Source organism: Diabrotica virgifera, chromosome 4 (genome assembly GCF_917563875.1).
Source record: "Diabrotica virgifera virgifera chromosome 4, PGI_DIABVI_V3a".
In the NCBI taxonomy this organism is placed as follows: Eukaryota; Metazoa; Arthropoda; class Insecta; order Coleoptera; family Chrysomelidae; genus Diabrotica; species Diabrotica virgifera.
In genome coordinates, this window is record NC_065446.1 from 219,136,261 (window position 1) to 219,163,338 (window position 27,078).

Consider the following 27,078-nt stretch of genomic DNA (forward strand, 5'->3'; position numbering starts at 1 on the left):
GCTTGCACTTATTGGAAGGGTATAACTTTGGTAAGTTGCCCAGAGTTGATAGGTCTACGGTTGCTTTTTGGTTTTGCTTGTTTGAGATGTTTTTGCTTTTTAGGGCGTAGAGTAGGAGTTTTTTTTTTTTAATTCAAACCAATATCTTCTGATATTTTTATTAACTGGTTACCACTTTCAGCGACTGTCTTCTTTAGAATATCATCCAGTAGAATCACTGTTAGCTACAGCATTCATTATATCATCTGAGATTATACACAGCATTTTTGTAAAAAACTTTCGACACACTGGAATTCATTCATGGTAAGCTAGTGGAAAGAACCATTTCTTATGAAATGTTCGTTCCTTTCTTTGGGAAGTTTTAGGGACAAGTCTAGTAATAATTAGTTTGACAGTTATATTGTACAAAATAAACATTTTTCTACACTACACACTACTACTAGCCTCCAATAATTTCTACACAGTTTGTTTCAATATTCGTCAGACAACTTTTCAGTACACTTAAATTTACTACAATAGATTTGCTGTGGTACCTTGGAAGCTTCGAGTTTGACCTATGTGAAGTTAGCAATAGATTTCAGCAATAGATTTTATATCTTCAAAATTATATTTGTACGTTTGTAAGTCTCATTTATATAAAATTCAAACATGTTTTCCGACCTTTCCATTCAAATTAAACAAAAAACTATAATTATCGTTTATTAACAAAAAATTAAAAAACTTTACAACTTTACATATATGACGCTAACAATCAAAGTACATCAACTGGAATGTAACTTTTTTTTGTTTACAATCAAAGATCAATATCTTACTAAGCAAATATCAAAAAATCAGGATGGATGCCCCCCACCGTTATTTTTTTATTTACACTTACATTTTGCGATTTTCGAAGTATCAATGGATATGAAGACGTCTGCATATATGACGCTAAAAATCAAAGTACATCAACTGGAATGTAACTTTTTTTTGTTTAAAATCAAAGACCAATATATTACTAAGCAAATATCAAAAAATCAGGATGGATGCCCCCCACCGTTATTTTTTTATTTACACTTACATTTTGCGATTTTCGAAGTATCAATGGATATGAAGACGTCTGCATATATGACGCTAAAAATCAAAGTACATCAACTGGAATGTAACTTTTTTTTGTTTACAATCAAAGATCAATATCTTACTAAGCAAATATCAAAAAATCAGGATGGATGCCCCCCACCGTTATTTTTTTATTTACACTTACATTTTGCGATTTTCGAAGTATCAATGGATATGAAGACGTCTGCATATATGCCGCTAAAAATCAAAGAAATATCAAAAAATCAGGATGGATGCTCCCCACCGTTATTTTTTTATTTACGCTTACATTTTGCGATTTTCGAAGTCTCAATGGATATGAAGACGTCTGCATATATGACGCTAAAAATCAAAGTACATCAACTGGAATGTAACTTTTTTTTGTTTACAATCAAAGATCAATATCTTACTAAGCAAATATCAAAAAATCAGGATGGATGCCCCCCACCGTTATTTTTTTATTTACACTTACATTTTGCGATTTTCGAAGTATCAATGGATATGAAGACGTCTGCATATATGACGCTAAAAATCAAAGTACATCAACTGGAATGTAACTTTTTTTTGTTTAAAATCAAAGACCAATATATTACTTAGCAAATATCAAAAAATCAGGTTGGATGCTCCCCACCGTTATTTTTTTATTTACGCTTACATTTTGCGATTTTCGAAGTATCAATGGATATGAAGACGTCTGCATATATGACGCTAAAAATCAAAGTACATCAACTGGAATGTAACTATTTTTTGTTTACAATCAAAGATCAATATCTTACTAAGCCAATATCAAAAAATCAGGATGGATGCCCCCCACCGTTATTTTTTTATTTACACTTACATTTTGCGATTTTCGAAGTATCAATGGATATGAAGACGTCTGCATATATGACGCTAAAAATCAAAGTACATCAACTGGAATATAACTTTTTTTTGTTTAAAATCAAAGATCAATATATTACTCAGCAAATGTCAAAAAATCAGGATGGATGACCCCACCGTTATTTTTTTATTTACGCTTACATTTTGCGATTTTCGAAGTATCAATGGATATGAATACGTCTGCATATATGACGCTAAAAATCAAAGTACATCAACTGGAATGTAACTTTTTTTTGTTTAAAATCTAAGACCAATATATTACTAAGCAAATATCAAAAAATCAGGATGGATGCCCCCCACCGTTATTTTTTTATTTACACTTACATTTTGCGATTTTCGAAGTATCAATGGATATGAAGACGTCTGCATATATGACGCTAAAAATCAAAGTACATCAACTGGAATGTAACTTTTTTTTGTTTAAAATCAAAGACCAATATATTACTTAGCAAATATCAAAAAATCAGGATGGATGCTCCCCAAGGTTATTTTTTTATTTACGCTTACATTTTGCGATTTTCGAAGTATCAATGGACATGAAGACGTCTGCATATATGACGCTAAAAATCAAAGTACATCAACTGGAATGTAACTTTTTTTTGTTTACAATCAAAGATCAATATCTTACTAAGCAAATATCAAAAAATCAGGATGGATGCCCCCCACCGTTATTTTTTTATTTACACTTACATTTTGCGATTTTCGAAGTATCAATGGATATGAAGACGTCTGCATATATGACGCTAAAAATCAAAGTACATCAACTGGAATGTAACTTTTTTTTGTTTAAAATCAAAGACCAATATATTACTAAGCAAATATCAAAAAATCAGGATGGATGCCCCCCACCGTTATTTTTTTATTTACACTTACATTTTGCGATTTTCGAAGTATCAATGGATATGAAGACGTCTGCATATATGACGCTAAAAATCAAAGTACATCAACTGGAATATAACTTTTTTTTGTTTAAAATCAAAGACCAATATAATACTTAGCAAATATCAAAAAATCAGGATGGATGCTCCCCACCGTTATTTTTTTATTTACGCTTACATTTTGCGATTTTCGAAGTATCAATGGATATGAAGACGTCTGCATATATGACGCTAAAAATCAAAGTACATCAACTGGAATGTAACTTTTTTTTGTTTAAAATCAAAGACCAATATATTACTAAGCAAATATCAAAAAATCAGGATGGATGCCCCCCACCGTTATTTTTTTATTTACACTTACATTTTGCGATTTTCGAAGTATCAATGGATATGAAGACGTCTGCATATATGACGCTAAAAATCAAAGTACATCAACTGGAATGTAACTTTTTTTTGTTTAAAATCAAAGACCAATATATTACTAAGCAAATATCAAAAAATCAGGATGGATGCCCCCCACCGTTATTTTTTTATTTACACTTACATTTTGCGATTTTCGAAGTATCAATGGATATGAAGACGTCTGCATAGATGACGCTAAAAATCAAAGTACATCAACTGGAATGTAACTTTTTTTTGTTTAAAATCAAAGACCAATATATTACTTAGCAAATATCAAAAAATCAGGATGGATGCTCCCCACCGTTATTTTTTTATTTACGCTTACATTTTGCGATTTTCGAAGTATCAATGGATATGAAGACGTCTGCATATATGACGCTAAAAATCAAAGTACATCAACTGGAATATAACTTTTTTTTGTTTAAAATCAAAGATCAATATATTACTCAGTAAATATCAAAAAATCAGGATGGATGACCCCACCGTTATTTTTTTATTTACGCTTACATTTTGCGATTTTCGAAGTATCAATGGATATGAAGACGTCTGCATATATGACGCTAAAAACAAAAGCCACATTTATAAATGTCTGAAATGTTAATAGCGCAAACCTTATGATCAAGTCTTTTGCAATTGATACATCGCATTTCTCCGTTGGGAAGTGCGCAATACAGACAGTTGTTTTTGAGATTTTCTGAAGAATTTAACATTATCGTTAATATATAATGTCTGTAAATAGCTGGCTCAAAATTAAAATCTAATTGAATTTTTTTAACTATGGTTTCTGCAAAATATAAAACATATACCCCACAATTATATCCATCTTTTTGTGTTGGATAATTGTTGTAAATAATATTTAAATTTTTAAATATGAAATTAAATTTATTATAGTAAAATTTTGCTTTACGACTGCTACTAAACTGAGGATCAAATAACTGAAATGATTTCTGTTTTAAATTAATGTAAAGAAGTGACCAATGACCAGGAGAATATATTGGAAATAAAAATTCTTCTATGTTTTTAATAGAAAATATAATTTTTTGATTGTTTAAAAATAAGTTAACTTGGTTACAGAAAATTGGTTTAATATCTGTGTTTTTACATATTAAGCACAAAAAATAATCGATGACTTCGTTATCTAGCCACATTTCTGTGGTATTGGAATGTGATAACAACGTAAGAAAACTGGAACGATATAATTTTTGGTTTTCATGTTTAAAAACGACATAATCTCTTCCTATTTCAGGGAAATGAATATCATGCACATTTTCTTTATAATATAAAACATTTGTTTTTACCGAAGGCTTTTCATAATTTGGAATGTCATATTTTTGAATAATTTTCTTAATTGTTTTTTGTTTGAAATAAGTAGTTTTACTTTTTTGCCTTTTGCACCAACGTTCTTCTGGAATTTTAATTTTATTTTTTCGTGTTGCACATTTTTTCCGTGGAATATTATACTTTAGTTCTGCATGGAGAAACAGCACATGTTTTCTTACCTTCCTAACAAACCGGGAACATTTTAAAAACGATTCCTTACTTAATATGTTGTTTTTCAATATATTAAAATAACTTTCTACTAAAGCCGACATTATTAAAGGCGATTGAATGTCTTATTATTTTCAAATAATAAAATTTTCGGGTTCTTAGTAACATTTGCATATTTTTACACAATCATTGTGAAATACATGTATTTAGAATTTTTCGTGCTTGTATTGGGGGTAAGCAATAAAACGCGGCTAACTTCAAAATATAGTTATATAATTGTTCGGCAATATTTTAAAGGATGAAACACATCTGGACAGGAATGATATTGTCTGTTCCACGAACTTACGCGGGTTTCGGATTAAAATTTTAATAAGGATTTCTAGGTAAGTACCCGAAAGTATTACCTGTTTGGGGACATATCAACTGGTTAAATGAAATGAAAAATAATACATAACTTTTTTTAATTAAATAACTTGTTCTGACAATTTCGTTAATCGCAAAATGTAAGTTTAAATAAAAAAATAACGGTGGGGGGCATCCATCCTGATTTTTTGATATTTGCTGAGTAATATATTGGTCTTTGATTTTAAAGAAAAAAAAGTTACATTCCAGTTGATGTACTTTGATTTTTAGCGTCATATATGCAGACGTCTTCATATCCATTGATACTTCGAAAATCGCAAAATGTAAGGGTAAATAAAAAAATAACGGTGGGGGGCATCCATCCTGATTTTTTGTTATTTGCTTAGTAATATATTGGTCTTTGATTTTAAAGAAAAAAAAGTTACATTCCAGTTGATGTACTTTGATTTTTAGCGTCATATATGCAGACGTCTTCATATCCATTGATACTTCGAAAATCGCAAAATGTAAGTGTAAATAAAAAAATAACGGTGGGGGGCATCCATCCTGATTTTTTGATATTTGCTTAGTAATATATTGGTCTTTGATTTTAAACAAAAAAAAGTTACATTCCAGTTGATGTACTTTGATTTTTAGCGTCATATATGCAGACGTCTTCATATCCATTGATACTTCGAAAATCGCAAAATGTAAGTGTAAATAAAAAAATAACGGTGGGGGGCATCCATCCTGATTTTTTGATATTTGCTTAGTAAGATATTGATCTTTGATTGTAAACAAAAAAAAGTTACATTCCAGTTGATGTACTTTGATTGTTAGCGTCATATATGTAAAGTTGTAAAGTTTTTTAATTTTTTGTTAATAAACGATAATTATAGTTTTTTGTTTAATTTGAATAAAAGGTCGGAAAACATGTTTGAATTTTATATAAATGAGACTTACAAACGTACAAATATAATTTTGAAGATATAAAATCTATTGCTGAAATCTATTGCTAACTTCACATAGGTTCGAGTTTGTTTTTTATTATAAATATAGACCCCATTCTAACGCCTTTTTTGTTTTTGTAATATTCAATTTCCAATTTACGCCATCTTTTATTGGGTTTTCACAGGAAAAAAGTGTGCTGAAATTTAATAAACTATCATAGCCTAAAATTCTTTATTGGATTTTCGCATGAATATACACTCACCGGCAGAGAAAACGGGCACCCCAAAAAATAGGTCATTTTTAATGTCTTGTATTTCCTAAACCTGATGTCCAATTTAAGTAATTTTTTTAATATGTTATAGCCTTATTCTTTATCAATATCGCTGTAATAATATTGTTGCTAGACAGGTACATTGTCATTGTATACAGGGTGTACGAATCAAACTGTGTTTTTTTTCCAAACTTTGGAACACCCTGTGGAATGTTCTAGCTTTTATAAAATACTGAAATTATAACCAAACTATAGCCTCAGGTTTTCTTAACATTCTGTTTTTTGATTCATTCGCTTATGTTGGATAATAAAAAAGTTAAGCACTTTAACAACTACCCCTGTTTTTCATTAATACAGGGTGTTTTTAAATAAGTACGGCAAACTTTAAGGGGTAATTCTGCATGATAAAATAATGACAGTTTGCTTTATAAACGTATGCCCACAAATGCTTCGTTTCCGAGATAGGGGGTGTTGAAATTGTTCTTACAAACTGATGATTTATTTATTTCTCTAAAACGGTTTGTGATATACAAATGAAATTTGGTAGATTTTAAGAGGTGGTTATTGCGCATTTTTTGGCATACAATTAAGAATTTTATATTCACCATTGGCGTGCATACAGGTATAAATATTTTAGATATATCCCATATGCACGCCAATGGTGAATATAATATTCTCAATTGTATGCCAAAAAATGCGCAATAACTAGCTCTTAAAATCTACCAAATTTCATTTGCATATCACAAACCGTTTTAGAGCAATAAATAAATCGTCAGTTTGTAAGAACAATTTCAACACCCCCTATCTCAGAAACGAAGTATTGCGGGCATAAGTTTATAAAGCAAACTGTCATTATTTTATCATGCAGAATTACCCCTTAAAGCTTGCCGTACTTATTGAAAAACACCCTGTATTGACGAAAAACAGGGGTAGTTGTTAAAGTGCCTAACTTTTTTATTATCCAACATAAGCAAATGAATAAAAAAACAGAATGTTAAGAAAATCTGTGGCTATAGTTGGGTTTTAATTTTAGTATTTTATAAAAGCTAGAACATTCCACAGGGTGTTCCAAAGTTTGAGAAAAAAACACAGTTTGATTCGTACACCCTGTATACAATGACAATGTACCTGTCTAGCAACAATATTATTACAGCGATATTGATAAAGAATAAGGCTATAACATATTAAAAAAATTACTTAAATCGGACATCAGGTTTAGGAAATATAAGACATTAAAAATGACCCATTTTTTGGGGTGCCCGTTTTCTCTGCCGGTGAATGTATTTTGTCAAAATGAAAAATTTTGTAATCTTCATCTTCGATAAAATTAATTATCAATTTTTTACTTATATTTCTAATAAAATTACTAACTTTACACACGAAAAAGAAAAATGATTCTACCGGATTCTTATATTATAAATATATTTACAACAAAGTATTTTTATCAGTAAAGTTATATATCAGTTGGGTGTTATTTAAAAATAGAATTAATATAACAGTTTTTACCATGTTTGGTTTTTATTAGTTATTGTGCTTAAAAATGAAAATATCAAATAATATTTACTAGTTGTAGACCTGTTCTTACTAAAGCCCAAATAAAAATACCAGATTTCATAATTTTGGGTATTTATCACGTTTTCACTCAAACCCCTCGATATATAACCAATTTGTATAATCCAACTAATAAAATAAGTGGATTAAACGAACTTATTTAAAGTAACACCATGTCGACATAGTGTAGTTTACCTCCAAGGTCCAGATATGTAAATAAAGAAAAAAACAACAAAATTAAGGGAAATGAACATGTATAAAGTGTTTTTTAAAGACATCTTCTATTCATCCTTTTGTGTTTTCCTTTGACAATGGTGTTTTGCAGAATATCATGAAGTTTTGCGATTCAACCGAGCAATGTTGAGGATGTTGAATTGTTTGTTTCGCACTAAAAATTTACTTTTTATTGATGATATTGAAACTGTCAGCCGTTTCAGTTAATGCAGGTTTTACTGTATTTTCTTTTTGGTCATTTTATTAAACATTAGTTATACAGTTTTTGTGTTTTAAGTTATGATTTATTTCATTTCTATTATTCAGGCACACTATTTTCTATAATTTAGTTATTCCTGATTTACCTCTGCCATTACCATTAGTGGTTTCATGTAAATTATATGTAGAAGGGTACTGAATGAAAGATTTTATGGTACATGATCAAAAAGACGGACATAAAAAATATAAAACTTACCTGGGCTGCTAACATAGCAGCATAGGGAGAAGCTTCATCTCTGTCAGCTTTGACTTTCATACCTCCAGTGACTCTGGAGATAGTTTCTCTACCAGACAAGTCAGTAACATGAACAAATGTATCATTGAAACTGGCGAAAATGTGAGCTACACCGAAAACTATTTCACCTTCACGAACTTGAGGTCCAAGAGATAGTTGGACTTCTTCTTTGGGTTGTTTTCCTTTCCTAGGAGCCATGTTTTAGCTAAAATTAAAAAAAGTTTGGTTAGAACTATCAACACAACCAGTATAATGCCAATGTTATTCTGGAAACATCGGCAAAATGTACAACTACGGATAAAACTTATTGACGTTATAGTAAAATATGAATCTTAAGTAAGCATTATTTTGCAATATTTTTCCTTATTAATACTTTGATTTATTTAAAAATAAATTATTAAAAAATACGTACAACTGTTTAAGCAATAGTTTTGCAAAAGAAGGTAAATTTTAGAGGGCGCTTTAATAACAAACTGTCAATTTTGTTACTTGACAATTGACATACGTCATATACAAGTCTCCATCATAGACACAATAAGACTGTCAATTCTTATTATGTCTATGATTGACTGCCTGGCCCATAGATATCATCTACGACATACGTTATCAGCTGGTGCTGGTAGGCAACACAAAATGCAATATCCATAGTCCAATAATTTGCTTTGGCTAGTTCCAGAAAAAAAGTGATCTATAGAATAGATTATATAGTATTTTTACTACAAAAACGTTATTACGTAGGTCAAAATTTTTGACGTAAGAGAACTGTCAAAACATTAGAATGTGACTTTTCATTATTGCCATATTTTTATAAACATGACAATAATGAAAAGTCACATTCTAATGTTTTGACAGTTCTCTTACGTCAAAAATTTTGACCTACGTAATAACGTTTTTGTAGTAAAAATACTATAGCATTTTGTACTTTTGAGATTATAAGAAAAACGTTTTAGTCCTAACTTTTCTTTTTGTGTGTGAGAATGGAAATCATCGAGAGTCCTCGATCAACGTCTGTAAAAACGTCGTGTCGTTGAGAGGTTTGATACATATGTATAGAAAAAAGAACATTGAAAAAGTAGTGATGAGGAAAATAGAAATAAAGGACCGCAATGAAGTAAATAAGATAATTTGTTAAAATCAAGAAACCTTGATTAACCCTCACTCTGTGAATATCATTTACTGTAGGCGATAAACTACTTTATATTTAATTTGCTATCACACTTTTGCTGCACAATTAACAATAAAAACAAAACCAAACAGGATATTCTTTAAGGGCGCGTCTCACCATCAAATAATTTGATCAAACAGTTTGAGCAAACTTGACGTACTTGAGGAAGTACGTCAAAGTGACGTCACAATTGCAGTTTTTTTGAAATTTTAAAAATCTGTGCTCTCACTATCAGTCTAGTTTGATCAAATTTTTTGTATTGAGTTGTGTAACTTGTTTGTACTTTATTTAAAATTAAAATTTTTCATTATTATCCACAATGAACACTCAGGATGTGACGTCACTAACTGTCACTTTCAAGGCCCCGTCTCACCATCAAATAATTGACAGTTATTTGATCAAACTTGACAGTCAAACTTGACTAGTGACACAAACTATACATACTAACTGTCACTTTGTGTCACTAACTGTCAAGTTTGATCAAATAACTGTCAATTATTTGATGGTGAGACGGGGCCTTTAGTTTGCTCAAATTATTTGATGGTGGGACGCGGTCTTTACGTTTCTCTTAAGACCGCGTCCCACCATCAAATAATTTGATCAAACTGGTTTGAGCAAACTGAAAGTGACAGTTAGTGACGTCACATCCTGAGTGTTCATTGTGGATAATAATGAAAAATTTTAATTTTAAATAAAGTACAAACAAGTTAGACAACTCAATACAAAAAATTTGATCAAACTAGACTGATAGTGAGAGCACAGATTTTTAGAATTTCAAAAAAACTGCAATTGTGACGTCACTTTGACGTACTTCCTCAAGTACGTCAAGTTTGCTCAAACTGTTTGATCAAATTATTTGATGGTGAGACGCGGCCTTTACGTTCCGTCAGGCGCTTGCGTTCATTTATAAACACGAGTACACAAAATTCGGTGTTAATCTTTTGCAGTGCGTCTCCGTTGCGTCTACGTCTACGCTACGTCAAACTATAATCCAACGCTAAATCCAACTTTACATAACGGCAAGAAAAATTTGAATTACTCCCCCTGGTTTAAAAACAGACCATAGTAATAGTTTTGTTTTATGTTCCAAGGGTTTTACTGTCACCACTGTCACTAAACAAACGTTAACAGCGACATCTGTCCGAAGAATAAATCTGACAGGTAATTAAAGCGATCTACTACATTGTAGGTTACCTAAAGTTTTGCTTGTGCTTCATAGATGAAGACTCTGACAGGTCATTGACTAAATAAAGGGGAGGAAAGACGTAAAGAAAGTGACAATCTGACAGTGGTTTAGCCATGCAGGGGCCAGTGCGAGTGGCAATGCCAGTGGTCGGATGGGTAGCGAACCGTTTTTAATAGGCAGTCGCCATATTTGTTGTTATCATTAAATGGGGGAGATAGCAAAAACATAATAGCCCTTTCTTGTACGAACTATTGAGTGAAAGTTTAGAGTGTATGATTTTTTCAGTAATCCAAGTCGATCCTCCAAGGGGGATGAATCAGTGAGTGTTTTCGTGCAAGGGGGCAGCTCTTTGTTTGAAACTGGCGACCGCTGGGGGTAATATAGCCGGTGGTGGCAATGATGAGCCGCCCGCGATGCTCGATTGGGGGGACCGTGAGGGTGACAGGTTCAGTTTCGAAGACTCTGACAGGTTCGAGGAAGATTCTTTGTGCAGTTGGAGCTCGGAACCAGAAAGCCTTTGCAACAACTGGAGAGGATGGAAGAAACCTTCTGCTACTTCTACCACCTATTTTGGTGGCAGCAGGAGATTTAGCGACCGTAAGTACACAGTTTCTTTGTTAACAAAAGAAAAGCAAAAAATTAATCCATAATAGATTTTTTACTTTCAATGTCTCACAAAACAAACAACTATTATTTCGATTATTTATCATTTCTGAATAAACATCAAATTTATTGTTTCTGTTTTTGGTTCTCTTTGAATAAACATCCACCAGAAGATAAGCAGTGATAATTTAGTTAAGTATTAATTTTTTGTTTGTCTTGCTATAAGTACCTGCTATAATAACAATTAATTTTTTTTCTATCACCTGCTGTACCTTGAGGGAGCTTATACAATGTACCAGATGTACCTCAAAAATAAATATATTTTCATTGTGTTATTTTGTATAGTACTGTCAGTGGTGTATGAAGTGGGGTCAATGACATCCATTGTTTGTTTATTATTTTTTGTCCTGAAAGTGGAATAAAGGTTTTAAGATTTTATAGAACATAATAAATTATAAATTATACATGTATAATACAACAATAAATACTTATTCAATTTTTTATGTTTCTTTCATATGATTTGACAAAATATTCTTGAATATCATTTATTTATTATATTTATTTTTTAAATTTTTATTTGTTATATTTATATTGTACTGATATAAATGTTTTTATACAGTATAAAATAAATACAAATAGACTAAGAATTTTTGGGGGTTTTATTTTTTATTATAAGTAGGTACCTATTACTAAGTTTATTTTGGTACACAATAATAAATAAAAATATGGCAGAAATTATCTAATAAAAGCATTATGTAGAGGGAAACAGAAACTAGAATAGGAAAAAATTAAGCAGGGTAAAATTAGAAGAATCTAATTGCAGAAGGTATAAATTGAAAATGAAACTAAATATTGTGAATATCCATAAATATGACTAATTTTTAGAATAATATATTTTAAGGACATTAAATGTTTATTAGGAGGGTCACATGTGTAACCAGGATGATCCTAAGGAGGGGGGGTACAACTACCTGAAAGGGGGGGTTACAACTACTGGAAGGTCTTTGAGGGCTATGGTGTTAAGCGTATAGAGCTTAAAGTACATCCCAATGGGAGGGGGGTTACAACCCCCAAAACCCCCCTGGTTACGCCTATGGGTTGATCAAAAGATAAGGAACATTTTTATTTATTTTAAATTCTACCTTTTTTCAGTCATATATGAGATTTGTCAAAAAATGTAAACATAAAATTCATAATTTTTGACAAACCGTGTATATGACTAAAACAATTTAATATCTGATGATTGCATTTTATGTTTTAGATCATTCAGATCAGTTTATAAAAAATAACTTTTTTTCATAAAATTAAAAATAAAAAGTTTCCCATAGTGTCATAAGTAAGTATTGATTTTTTTTTAGTTTTATGAAAAATGGTTATTCTTTATCTTTATAAAAAGTTCTGAATGATCTAGAATCTAGAAATCTTCAGACATTAAATTTTTTAGTCATATAGGTATGCATTTTGTCAAAAAATATGAATTTTATGTTCATGGTTTTATTATTTTTATATGGCTGAAAAAATTTAATATTTCATGATTGTATTTTAGATTTTACATCATGCAGAACTTTTTATAAAGAATAACTTTTTTTCATAAAACTAGAAATAAAAGTTTCCCATATGGTGCCACCTTAATTGAACACAATTCAAGCTCTTAATACTTTTGTCTGGATTTCTCACTTACTTAAATAAAATTAGCAATATCTACCATTTATATAAATTTTGACAGTCAACAAAAAAATATGGCACCAATAAACCATTGCTGTTGTACTGATTTTTATTTATACAGGGAGCTGAACTTATTACGATTTTCATAGAACATTGGTTATAACTTTGTAAATACCCTGTATAACATAACAAACCTTTATATTTTTGTAATGGGGAAGTTAAGAAGATTTCGAATATAAAATAAAATAAAAAAACAAAAGTTTGGTCTGCCACTATGTTATCGAACACCCTGTAACATTCTAACTAATTTTGTAATGTGAATCTCAAAATTGGCTACAATTTTTGTTAAGTATTAACTTCTATTGCTATCTATTACTATTCGCGGTGTGCAAGTACTTGGAAGGGAAACGAGAAATGACCGTGCACGAGTCACGGAGAAATATTGCAACTATCTTAAATAATTCATATTGTCAATTGAAATTGTCAAATTGACGTATATTTCATACCTTCTGTCATTGAAGCAGAAAAATTATATATTGCTCCACAATATCGATATGATATGCAATTATTATATAAAGGTAAATTTAATTAATTGTATTTTGCTTGCAGTACTGCATTTTAATAACTAATTTTATTTACTACATGCAATTTTTTATGTTTGCATAACATAACCTGCATCTTATTTTTCCTTCTTATTATTTTTTTGGTTTATGGCCTTGACAATTATCCAGTAACCAGGACTAATATAATTGGCCAATATAATTAAAAGTGCGAATAAAAGTACAGAGCGTAGAAATAGGGGTCGCTTTGCCGAACTTGCACGGTCCCAATAGCGGATCTACTAAGCTTTATCACACTAATCAATCACCCTGATTTTGTTTTTACCTGTACAGGTGTGCTGCGCAGTAATGAACGCAACCTGTATCAGCAGCCAGATGGCTGGTACAGTGTTCGAGGAAGCATAGGGAACAATATATTAAAAAATCAGCTGTCTTAAAATACATTCTTGAAAACGTTGCTAGCTCTTAGACCAGAAAGTCTAGGGCAGAAAATTTTATTTTCATTACAATTACCATTTACATTCGTGTCTGTAAATGTGTTAATAATATTTCTTATAGTCTTTCCATACATTTCTTAACCACTTCCTTCCATTGATTTCTGTCCAATACATTTTCTTGCCAATTGTCAATATTACTTTTTTACCTTTTTGGTATTTATTTTAGTTGTTATTTTTGGTTCGTTATACTTATAGTTCTTGAAGTTCTTTATTATGCATTCCTCTTTATTGACCTTCTATTTTCACAGCTCTAATATTGCTCTTTGTATTTTCCTCAAACCACTTTCTAAAAGGTCTCTAGGTACAGCTGGTTCCTAAAAAACTGATGCGACTCTTAGTAAGATTTGATCATTTTGAGCAGTGTATGATTGGTCTGACATTATATTATATTTATTATGACAGACAAATAATAAAATAAACAAACAAACAGACATTTTTTTGAGGTTGAAGTTATCTGACCAATTTTAAGATTTGGCAGTAACAGTGACAGTATGTAAATAATAAGTATTTATCCTTCAAAATATAATAAATTAAATATAATTAAACTCATATTCATTATATCACACCTCATCAACACATTTTTACAAGAACATATTCAGCGATTTTGATATGGCTTAGAGCCAGACTACATCAAGATCGACTACATCAAGATCGCCTATAAATCGTGCTGGTAATTGCCTTGCAGCAAGACCAAAAACAAAAAGAAGAAGAGGAAGAAAGTACACTGCTCAATTTTCTACAAAATACACTTTAACAGTCGTATCAGTTTTTTTTGGAACCAGCTGTATATCTGATTTTTTAAGCCATTTTTCACATGCATATAAATTTGTAAGCCTGAACTGTTTTGTCTACTCTAATTTTTGTTTTTCTTGAGAAATATTTGGATTTCATTAATGATTGCAATGCTCCATACTTTTTGTTTCCTTTTGCTATTCTTGCCTTTATCTCCCCTTCCTCATGTCCCTTTTCATCATAATTTTACCCCCAGGTACTTAAGCAAATTTTCACACTCTTGAACATGCATGTATTTTCTCCTTCTATCTCCAATGTGAAATTGTATTATTTTTCTTTATCTATTTCTCCCATCACATATTTTGTCCTTTCTTTATTCTTTGTTCTTTATTCTTTTCTTTATTTCTTTATCTTTATTTATAAAGCTCAATGGGCATTGAAGGCTTAGGGCTGAAAAGTTTAATTTTTTTTCTTATGGCTTTCCATACATTTCTTAACCACTTTCATTGATGTCTGTTTAATGCTTTGTCTTTCCAATAGGGAACTTGCACATTTTTTTTTATTAGATAATAATGTTCAGTTTTGTTTAAAAATGAGATTTCCAAAATTTCACGCTTCAAAAACTCGTAATAACTTAGAAATACATATTTAAAGTCTTCTGCGGTATAAAGTAGTTCAAACAGTCCGTGACGTCACATAGTTTTGCATTAGTTTTTATTATGGTTATATTTCGCTGTGTCTAGGTACACGATAACATGTACGCAATTAAAAAAGTTAGGTAGACGCGAATTAAACTTCATCAAGCCAGTGACGTCATTATTTAGCTTGCGCAGTGACTATATATTTTGGTACATGCTATTTTGATATGTTTAGTGTTTGTTTGATAGAAACAAATTTGTTAAGGGAAGGGAAGCAGAACTATTTAGATGTTTCAAACTTAATTGTAATAAATCAATGTATATATAAAAGTATATATTTAGGTTAGCAAAATAATTATATGTATTTAGTTTACATGACATGTAGGTACAAAATATTGTTAAAATAATTTTTATACGTAAGTGAATTATTATAATCAACTATTCTAAATGCAAAATAAGCCACAATTTAACTAAAAAAAATATTTTATTAACATTTAGACATCCAAATCGGATGTCATTGTCAAAATACAAAAATTAGTCAGATTAAATAAATTATTAGAAAAATTTTTTACTAAGCAACAACATTTTTGTTTAATTTAATAATATTTTGTATTTTGACAACCGGTTTAGAAGTCGAAACGTTAATAAAATCAATTTTTTAGTTAAATTGTGACTTAGTTCTCATTTAGAATAGTTGACTACAAAAATGCCACAAGGATAATAGCTTCAGAACAAGTTAATTATTATTGTGAAAGCTTTAGGTCTTCCTTTTATTTTAATCTTTTACGGTAATACTATTTCATTTATAACTAAAAAAAATATATATTAATTTATAGTCTCTTATCTTTTTCGTACTGTTTTAAAATGTTCTTAAACTCATTAAAAGAACTAAATAATTGTCCACACTCCGTAGTTAATTTAAAAACAAACACTAAACAAATAAAAAATAAGAAATCACTGACACTCTAACTTTTTTATTTGCGTACACGTTAGCGTATACCTAGACACAACCTTATATTTAGGTATATTCTTCTTCTCCTTCTTTAGTTTATTGGCCTCCACCTACTTGGGTATTTGGCAAGCTCATCGTCGTGGAATAAGTCAAAAATATTTATATTCTAATGACATTTATCGTATATCATTGTAATAATATATACCAGTTTGTTAAAATTGTAGTTTTATACTGTTTTTGAAGGAAAGGAACGAAGGTTTACTATTAAAAATAAAACCATTTTGTAAAAGTACAAATTTTCTATGAATAGGTCTAACGATCAAAAACACTTGTAACGTCACATAAATGTATTTTCTACTGACGTTTATAACATCTAATTTAAAATTCTGTTTACTTTATTGTAAAAATGTAAATGTAAAACCAAGTGATGTCACGATGCGTTTTGGACCACCTGTTTTAATTTGAATTTTTAATTGTCTTTAGGGGCCAAACGAAAGACAAACAAAACTTTTTTATCTTTGATACATGTTTTAAATTATGTTCTGTTGTGATTTATAACATTTTTTTCGAATTTAAAAATTTATGCAAGTTCCCTATTCTCAATACATATTACATTTTTGTAAGTCTTCATGTAAGCTGTCCCTCCATCTCTTCGTTGGTCTACCTTTTCTTCTTTATTGTATTGGCTTTCGTGATATATAGTACCATTTTCAGCATTCTTTCAATGTGTCCTCTGTGCATTGATTACTATCATTATTTTTGGTTTGTTATTATACATATACTTAAGTAGTATTTTGTCCAATTTGTAAACAAAGCATACATAACTAGTGTTTATAACTCGCTCTCAAGTAAACTGTAAGCAACATTCTGAAGAAGAATTCTTCTAGCCACACTTTTCGAATTGTGTTATTATTTGTCTAATTTTCTTATGAACGCGAATGGGTTGTTGATCAAAATTGATCTCCAGTCCAATACTTTTGGGGATATTTAATTCAATATCTCCTGCCTTCGATTTTTCGTACAAAAATATTTTCCTAATTTTCCATAATCTTTTCAACTGGAGGGTACTCAAATTTTAATTATAAATACCTTCTGGAGACATTTCTATAAAAATGTAAGGTTCTACTCACTATTTTTAGTTGAGTTGGCCAATTTTGTAAATGTAGTGATCATTGGGATATAAGCAGGTGGACATTGGGATATAAGCATCAATGACTTAATAAAGGTACTTGATCACTCAGAAAGCCAACACTATGTTCATGCCATTTGTAGAACTTTGCAGAGCTCAATTTGCTGTTGCAAGAGAACAAGAGAATACAACAACTGGACTGACATAGATCGGAGCACTGTGTTGTTATTGTTCTTGGATGAGTCCAAATTAGTTTAAGAGAGTCTTGGTCTTGAAGGTGTTTGGAGAAGATACACAGAGCAATTCCCCCAGAGCAATAAGGATAATCCATGGATGTGGCTCAGTTATGATTTGGGCTTTTATGAGTTTCAATGCTCATTCTGACTTGCTTCTTATGGATAGAGGTTCTTTAATAAGGACAAAATACATATGTACCAATAAATTTTAGATAAAGCCAGTCCATAACGTTCTAGGGTTGTCAATGCACAGAAGTTGATAATGCCAGCATGAAGGGCGACTACGAACTCCCCCACGCTACCTACATTTTAATGGGTTCAGTTTTATAGCAGGATCAAAAGCAACTACGAACTGCCCCACGCTACCTAGGTACTTAGATAATATTTTTGTGAACATACATAGGTAGTTTTTATTTTACTTTATTTTATTGTATTCAAAAAGGAACCCAATTCCCAAAGCATAAGCGAAAATTTTAAATGATTAAATAATGAAACTATAACAATATAATCGAATAAAGTTTATTTATTACATTAACTTATATACAATAACAAAAACTACAGTTAAACAATAACAATGCTTAATTCTAATGTCTGATTAGTGATTAAAATAAGTAAGAGTGGACACTATATTTTAAATTTTAAAAGTTAGCTGCATAATAATTGCAGTCTAATTTAGTAATGTTTTGATTAACGTAGTATTCATTTAGCTTATTTTCAATAAAATCAACTTTTCTTTTTGACGTTTTATCAAGTTTTTTTTTCGAATCTATGTGCAGTTCTAGTTTTCACATATACTTCTGCTTGAAAATTTAACAAAATGTCTGTAAATTTATATATGTCAGGATATGATTTATAAAAACATTCGTTAAATTTCGAGTGAAATGATTCACATGCGTTTGTAGTAAATATAAGAGATGATGAATTTGAAGCCCACATGTAAGGTGGAAATGTTGAATCTTCTGTTAAATAATTATCAACTAGGTAATCACCAAAATTGCAAAACTCTGTCATCTTCTGGCATAATATTAAAAAGTTCATCAGGAAAAAAGTCACCAACATCATTTGGATCTAAATAAGTAATGCCGAAAAACAATTTTAAATATTTTCCAATAACAGTTTGATTTTTATATTCCGAGGACAAACCTAAATTTTGAATTTTTCGGTACCAATTTTATGTTAAATGAAATTTGCAACAAAAAATAATAATGTCGTGCCACACTAACTGTATTTTGAATTGCTATTTCAAAATCAGAAATTATTCGCTTCGGCTTCGGTTTGAAATTTAAATTCAACTCTGTACATATTGTTATTAATGTACCTATCAAAAGTACTTTTGTACAATTGCTGTGATTTATTTGGTAACAAAGAAAATACTAGAGCAACATAAAAACCATTTTTGTAGCCATGTATAGTAAACATCTGACAAAAATATTTAGAACAGTATTGAAAAGTTCCATCTACATACAAAGAATCTACATTACACAAAAAGTAAAGATTTGTGAAACAACTAAAAATTGTGGAATTATTTTTCGTAGATAAAAAGTTTTCACCTGTATTTGTTTTTAAATTTAAGTTCACTAACACTTGTAGAACTTGTTCCTGTGACTTGGGCAATGATGGTGTAGATTTTCGTCTTGCAGCATAGATATTTCTTCGAAAGCAAGAAATTTCTTTCGTCGTCAGCGGTAAATTGCTGAAATTTTCCTTCCTCAATTCCTTGTGGACAATATTTAAAGTTCTTTCACATATATCTTCTACAGCTTTCCTCTTTGTAGAATTACTAAAAATTTGCCGGTCAACATGTATATCTGGAGCATGATTATGCTCCACCGATGCTTTTTCAAGAATAACGTAATTTTCATCACCTTCCTTTGTGTACACTTTTTGTTGACACCCTTTTTTGATGCATCGCCATCTAACTTTTCCATCTTTGGAGACATGGGCATTTGAATATTTATATTAATTAATTGTTAATAAAAGTTCTCCCCTTTGACTAAACATAGTCATTGGATTCGCCATTTAAAAGTTAAACACTAACGGACAAAACCGGACACTATACCGTAATACTTGCAACTGAAGTGAATAACTGAAAATATTTATATTCTTACTTTCAACTATAATCAAATTTGGAATTTCCGGTCATTAAGACTTCCCCAACTTTCTCGGCGATGGGGCAGCAGGTACTTGGGATTAATGGGCCCAGGTAGTTCGTGGGGCAGTTAGATAACGCCGAGCATGAATTGGTCCTACCCAATCAAATGTTTCTGGGACACACTGGGAAGATTGATTTTGTGCATAGATGCTTTCCTATGCTATCCACTTCTTTAGGCTTACTTTAGACGATTGGGAACAAATTGGGCCAACTTACTGTTCAATATTTAATTACTTCAATGTCACAGAATTTCAGGCTGTTCTATGGGTAGGGGAAGGAATTCTCGAAATTATGTAAACATTTTCTTGTGACAGTTTTTTTATTAACAATATAATTTTTTCATATTTTTTGATATGCCATATCAGTGTGATCAACTCCAATTCAGTTGAATTCGGGACATGGCTAAAAAATACCTGAAATCCAGAACTTTTCAATGAAAATCAGGCCATTTTTTTTTTTAAATATAGAACTTTAATATCATCTTTTTTTTATTATTTAACATTTTTATGTTGAGAATGATATTTTTGATTGGATTAAAACACAATCACAACCACAATTGGTTGTAATAATAATTAATTACACTTTTGTTAGTTTTTAATGTTTCAACTTCCAATCGAAAAATCATTCTCAAAAAAGGAAAAATTAGAAAATCAACTGATGTTTGATTTCCATGTAAATAGGCTATTGATTATATTCAAAATAAGATAGCTAAAAGGAACTACAACGTTAACGGGGTTTTATTATTTCATATGGTCAATGGACATCTATATATGAAAAAACCGCGGAGTGCTACCATTTAAACGGGTGCGTTTTTGAGAAATGGGTGAATTAGTCCCTGGGCACATGTTACATTAGGGTGAGTTCTATGCACTTTTGGTATAAGCATACCTACATAAAAATTGTTCCTGGTTAAATTTCCTATCTAAATATCGCTTTTTAAAGTCAATGATACTTTTTTTTACAAAAATATATTCAAAAGAAAAAGCACAAAGAAACCCAAAAGAAAGAAATTTTGTTTTTTGTCCCATAACTTTTGTCCACGAGGATATAGGTATAGACATTGCTTTACAGAAAAAAAATCTACATATTTCTTCTTTAAAATGTTGTGTAGTAGAGGTAATTAGGATTTATAGTTTTCGAAATATGATTTTTCAAAGTTCGCCACTCACAGCAATTTTGGGCAATTTTCCTTGTATTTTCGCAAATATTGTTCTGTAACTTTTTTCCACGTAACTTTAGGTATATGAAATGGTACACGTAATAGAAATAGAAATCAATTAGCTTTAAAATGGTCTACTGTCTAACGTTGTACGACTTTTTTTTAAAGAGATTATGGTATTTCAAAGTTTTATACTTTCAACGATTTTTTATAATATAATATAAAAATAAAATTATATTATTATATGATATGTTGTATATTATATAATATTATATTATATTATGTAATATATAATACCTAATATAAAAAAAATATTATTTTTTACATTTTTTACGATTATTTTTGAAATTTCTCATTATAACTTTTCTTCTTCTACATTTAGGTATATATTATATTATATAATAAAAAAAGCTTATTTTGTTTACTTTAAAATTTTGTATTACAAAAAATTCGAGGATTATTTTTGAATAAGATATTATTTTTCAAAATGTAATAAGTACTTGCAACGATTTTTGATTTTAGGATTATTTTTTAAATTTCTCATTATAACTTTTTTTTTCTTGTACATGAATATACTATATATTGCTGAATAAAGAGGGCTTACTTTCTGTTCTTTAAAATGGTGTATCATCTATATTTAAATAATGGAAACCGAGTGATTCTTTGATATTTTTTACCTGTATTATTTAAAATTATTTCTTTTACAAAAATTACATAAACATTAATCTTAGAAAACATCACTTTAGTTAAAATTATTTAAACGTTGACATTTAAAAAATTTCAAAATCAAGGTCCATCTCTTCGTTAGCATTAGCTTCAATATCTTCCTCTGACACCTCAGTTATCTTAGAGTCCCACAATTAGTACCCATGCACATGCACCCTTTGCAGAATATTGAAAAACTAATTCCTATCTTCCTACAACCGCAGTTTTTTGTACATCCTTTGGTACATTTACATGCTATTTTTTCAAGCAAAGCTTGTGGTGCAGGAGCTTTGACAGTAAATATTGGAATTAATCCATATTTTGAAGTTTGCCCGGCCTAGTCAAGTGGATCCAAAGTATTACCTATAAAAAATAAGATTCAATCATAACACACAATCACATAAAAAAGTTATAAGGAGAAATTTAAAAAATAATCCTAAAATCAAAAATCGTTGCAAGTACTTATTACATTTTGAAAAAGCATATCTTATTCAAAAATAATCCTAGAATTTTTTATAAAACACCATTTTAAAGTAAACAGAATAAGCTTTCTTTTTTATTATATAATATATACCTAAATATAGAAGAAAAAAAGTTATAATGGGAAATTTAAAAAATAATCGTAAAAAATATAAAAACTTGTTAAAAGTATAAAATCTTGAAAAAGATAACCTCTTTAAAAGAAGTCGTACAACATTATACAGTAGAACATTTTAAAGGTAATTGATTTCTATTCCTCTTACATGTACCATTGCATATGCCTAAAGTTGCGTAGAAAAAAGTTACAGAAAAATATTTGCGAAATAACAAGGAAAATTGCCCAAAATTGCTGTGAGTGGCGAACTTTGAAAAATCATATTGCGAAAACTGTAAATCCTAACGACCTCTACTAAGCATCATTTTAAAGAGAAAATATGTAAGTTTTTTTCTGTGAAGCAATGTCTATACCTATATCCCCGTGGACAAAAGTTATGGGACAAAAAACAAAATTTCTTTCTTTTGGGTTTCTTTGGGCTTTTTCTTTTGAATATATTTTTGTAAAAAAAAGTATCTTTGACTTTAAAAAGTTATATTTAGTTAGGAAATTTAACCAGGTACAATTTTTACGTAGACGTGTTTGTACCAAAAGTGCATAGAACTCACCCTAATGTAACCTGTGCCCAGGGACTAATTCACCCATTTCTCAAAAACGCACCCCTTTAAATGGTAGCACTCCGCGGTTTTTTCATATATAGAGATTCATTGACCATATGAAGTAATAAAACCCCGTTAACGTTGTAGTTCCTTTCTATAGTACATAATCAATAGCCTAAAATGTAACCTTGGATTAATATAAAAATGTAATTATCATCAAGTACAACCAATTGTGGCTTATTCTCATCAAAAATATAATTTTTAAACATGCCACAAGAAGGCAGATTCAGAACATATCCGTAGAACTATAATACCATGATGTAAAATGTATGCATTTTGGATGTGGTATTTTTTTTGTGTGAATTTGATGGCCTTTGGGGACATTTTGTTATTTTAAAAACAAACAAATTTGATTTTTCAATCAGAGGAATTTTTTCTGTATTTCTAACTCTAAATACATAACAAACTAACATTATTATCTACAATTATTATCTAAATAATACTCTGTTTTGGTTGTTCATTTTTTTTTTGTAAATTTTTATTTTTTTTGTATTCTTTGTTGTATTTTTTTTGTATTGTTAATTTGTTTTTTTTTATTATTTTTTTTTATTGTTATTTTTTATAATTTTTTTTTACTACGCTAAGACGTAAACCCGATTCAACCTCGCGGAGGTTTACATCTTCTTAGTTTTTTTTCTTTTTTTTTGCTTTTTTTGCTTTTTCTGTTTTTTTTTGCTTTTCTTTTTCTCTTTTTTTTGTTCTTTTCTTTTTTCAACTATAATATACAATAATTACTTAAATCTACAGAGTTTAAAAAAAATAACAACAAAACAAACATGTTTGTTTTGTTTTAACAAACATGCCTCCTTTGTTTTAACAAAATTTCTTAAATACAGGGTAAATTTTATTGCTATTGTCCTTTTCATGATCATTTTTAAGTGCGTAACAAATGATAGGAAAAAGGGTAGGTCCGTGATAATACACATTTATGACATTTATTCTAACATGACATTTTAGTTTAATCTGACAGTTGTCACATTTTATTTTCAATTTGGAATAAAACCAAATCAAATGAGTTTCTTGCATTTATAAAATGGTATTTTCTTTGATTTGTATAGTCTTATAAATTATACAGATTATATTTGTAATATTATTATCTCATTAAAAAAAATTATTTTTTTTTATTATGGCGCCATCTATCGACAACTAGAATAATCACCGAACTAGAATAATTACCAAAGTAATACTCGACGTGCCTTTTTTTCTGTCATACACAATTTAATGCGTTAGAAAGAAATCGAAAAACTGTGACGCACTGAAAGATGATCATGAGAAAAAGAATACAATCTATATTTACAGTTTTTGATATGTTCGTAAATTGTTTTTAATATATTAATATCTTCAGAAAATATCAAATTGTTCAGGTAGACGGGAAGTGGAATTTTTAATATATTAAGATTATCATAAAATTTGGATGTGGTAGTAGTATTACATTCTAGAAATTTCCAATTTTTGTTGTTTCACCAATTCTATTGCATGTGAATTCTTAAATGAATAACGTATTCAAAATTTCAAAATAGAATTTTACCAAAATGTTGAAAATTCGGATGGCCAGGAAGCCTTGTTCGGAACTCCGGGACACAACTTCGTAATTCGGGCCATGTCCCGGATTTTTGGACTAGTTGGTCACACTACATGACTATAATAATTATGATTTTTTATATAAACTGCATTTCTTACTTATAATAATTAACATTTCTTCTTACATTTATACCCGATCTAAAACTGGCATCTCCATATCTTTGTCTTATTTGCTAAAAGTCAGGAATGTATTGATTTTTGTAGCTGAGTGTCTATTATTTACAATTTTTATTTAAATTTACCTTTAAATTCAAGTTTATTAACGAAATCATTGCTTTAATGTTGAAAATCTTGTTATTTATTTTATTTCAATGGTAATAATACCATTAAGTAAATGTAAATAAAAAAATGTAAGAGCTTTCAATTAATACAAACTTATTAAAATCGTATCTTCTGACTTTTATTAGACCATTAAGTATATGTGAAAGTTCTGTTGCCTAGTCAATTGCATAATTATTTCATGTCTGTTAAAGTAATTATGATTGAGAAAGAAAAAAGAAAATTGCAGTTACAAACTGGTATACATGAATAAGTTTTGCATGTTGTTTTATTAAATGATAAATTTGTTTGTCACTGTATCTGTTTTATTTTAAACGCTATTTAATTGATTTTCATTTACTTGGGCTCTTTTTATACAGAGTGAGTTTTATGTATGGAAACCTTCATTAGTATCTCGGAAACGGCTTGCACGATTTTTATAGGTTTTGGTGGGTAGGGGTTTTCTAGCGCGGCTGATATTATAGTGATAATTACATTGTTGTCAGATCTTCAGTTTTTCTTAAAATCTAATTAACTTTCTTGTCATCTTGTCAACAGTGTCATTTTACCGACAATCCGCAGAAAAAAACGCGATGCTCCACAGGACAATAAAAATAGGGTACTTACTTACTTACTTTACTCCTCTTGATTCCATTTGGAACATAGGGCCTCTACAGTCCCCCTCCATTCATCTCTGTTTCTGGCCAGGGCTTTCATCTCTTTCCATGTTAACCCATTGTCTTCTAGCTCTCTGGTAATATTTCTTTTCCAGGATGTCATTGGTCTGCCTTGTTTTCTTTTTCCAGTTGGTTGGTAATCCAGGGCTTGTTTGGTTATATCATCTTCATTTTTCCTTAATGTGTGTCCAATAAACTTCCATTTGCGTCTATTTATCGTTTTGGCTATCGGTTCTTGATTGGTTTTTCTCCAAAGTTCCTTGTTATTTATCCGATTTGGCCAATATATTTGCAATATTCGTCTAAGGCATCTATTTACAAATGTTTGAACCTTTTGTATAATCTTTTTCTCTATTTTCCAAGTTTCTGCTGCATATAGCAAAATGCTCTTTACATTTGTATTAAATATCCTGATTTTAGTTTTGGTTGTTAATTTATTGGACTCCCATGTTTTCTTCAGCATATAGAACGCATTTTGGGATTTAGTTATCCTTCCATTAATTTCCTCTTCTATTCCACCGCTAGCGTCAATTATGCTTCCCAGATAGCAAAACTTCTGTACATTTTCTACTAGTTCTCCTTCTATGAATATACCCATTTCTCTTTCCGTATTTATCTTCATAAGTTTGGTTTTCTTGTGTTAATCTCTAATCTTATTTTTCTTGCTTCTTTTGTCACCTTTCTGTTTTTTCTGCATATATGTTGTCTTTTTTCGGACACCAGACATATATCATCCGCAAAGTCTAGATCTTCAAGCTGACCGAAAGTTTACCTAAGGATCATAAATAACAAATTTTGAGAGAAATTTCGCTCTTTGCTATTTCATGTTGCGTTGAAATCCGTCTATTTCGCAAAGCATACGTCCGCAGCCTCCATCGGAATTCTTTTTAAGGAAAAGATGGTCCCTAGTATACAGTTGTAAACGGGACATGTGAACATAATAGTCTCCCGTTTGCATCTAAACATTCCGTATATGTATTTGGAACCTAGGACTTTTCTATTGGTTCGTTGCAGTACGCGGTCATATTTTAACCAATAGGCGGCGAGGTCCCAAACGCATATACGGAATGTTATTCGGTTCCAAATTCATATACGGAATGTTAAATATTCATACACCGAAAAAGATAAGTTTTTATTAGAGTCTGTTAAAAGGAGATTAATTTTAAAATACTTGTTACTGTATTATTAAATAAAAATAAAACAATTATAGTAGGTATTTGGAATGATATTTCGTGCGAAATTTATAAATACGGTATGTTAAAAATATTCGTAGAACAAAAAGACGATTTTTATTAAAGCCAATTAAAATGAGACTGTTTTTTAATAGTATATTATGCAACGAGCATTTAATGATGGTCATTATGAAGCGAGTATAAGGGATACGAAACGAGCCTACTAGCGGCTAGTTTCATATAGAGTACGAGAT

At 30.0% G+C, this 27,078-nt stretch overlaps 2 protein-coding genes across 3 annotated transcripts in view; one reads left to right on the plus strand and one right to left on the minus strand.

Moving 5' to 3' along the window:
- Window positions 1–9,096, minus strand: part of LOC114326801 (40S ribosomal protein S14) — a 33,700-nt gene extending 24,604 nt beyond the window's left edge. Inside the window, exons 1-2 of the mRNA XM_028275245.2 lie at window positions 8,976–9,096; window positions 8,525–8,768 (exon numbers count right to left, since the gene is read on the minus strand). Of these exons, the coding sequence (XP_028131046.1) occupies window positions 8,525–8,761 (237 nt within the window). The 5' untranslated portion in view covers window positions 8,762–8,768; window positions 8,976–9,096. The remainder of the gene's footprint in view (window positions 1–8,524; window positions 8,769–8,975) is intronic.
- A 1,819-nt stretch (window positions 9,097–10,915) lies between these two features.
- LOC114326802 (zinc finger SWIM domain-containing protein 8 homolog) overlaps window positions 10,916–27,078 on the plus strand; it is a 252,478-nt gene continuing 236,315 nt past the window's right edge. The window contains exon 1 of one of the 2 annotated variants that reach the window (XM_028275247.2): window positions 10,916–11,511. In XM_028275247.2, the coding sequence (XP_028131048.1) occupies window positions 11,328–11,511 (184 nt within the window). In that variant the 5' untranslated portion in view covers window positions 10,916–11,327. The remainder of the gene's footprint in view (window positions 11,512–27,078) is intronic. The other variant, XM_028275246.2, reaches the window with a different exon arrangement.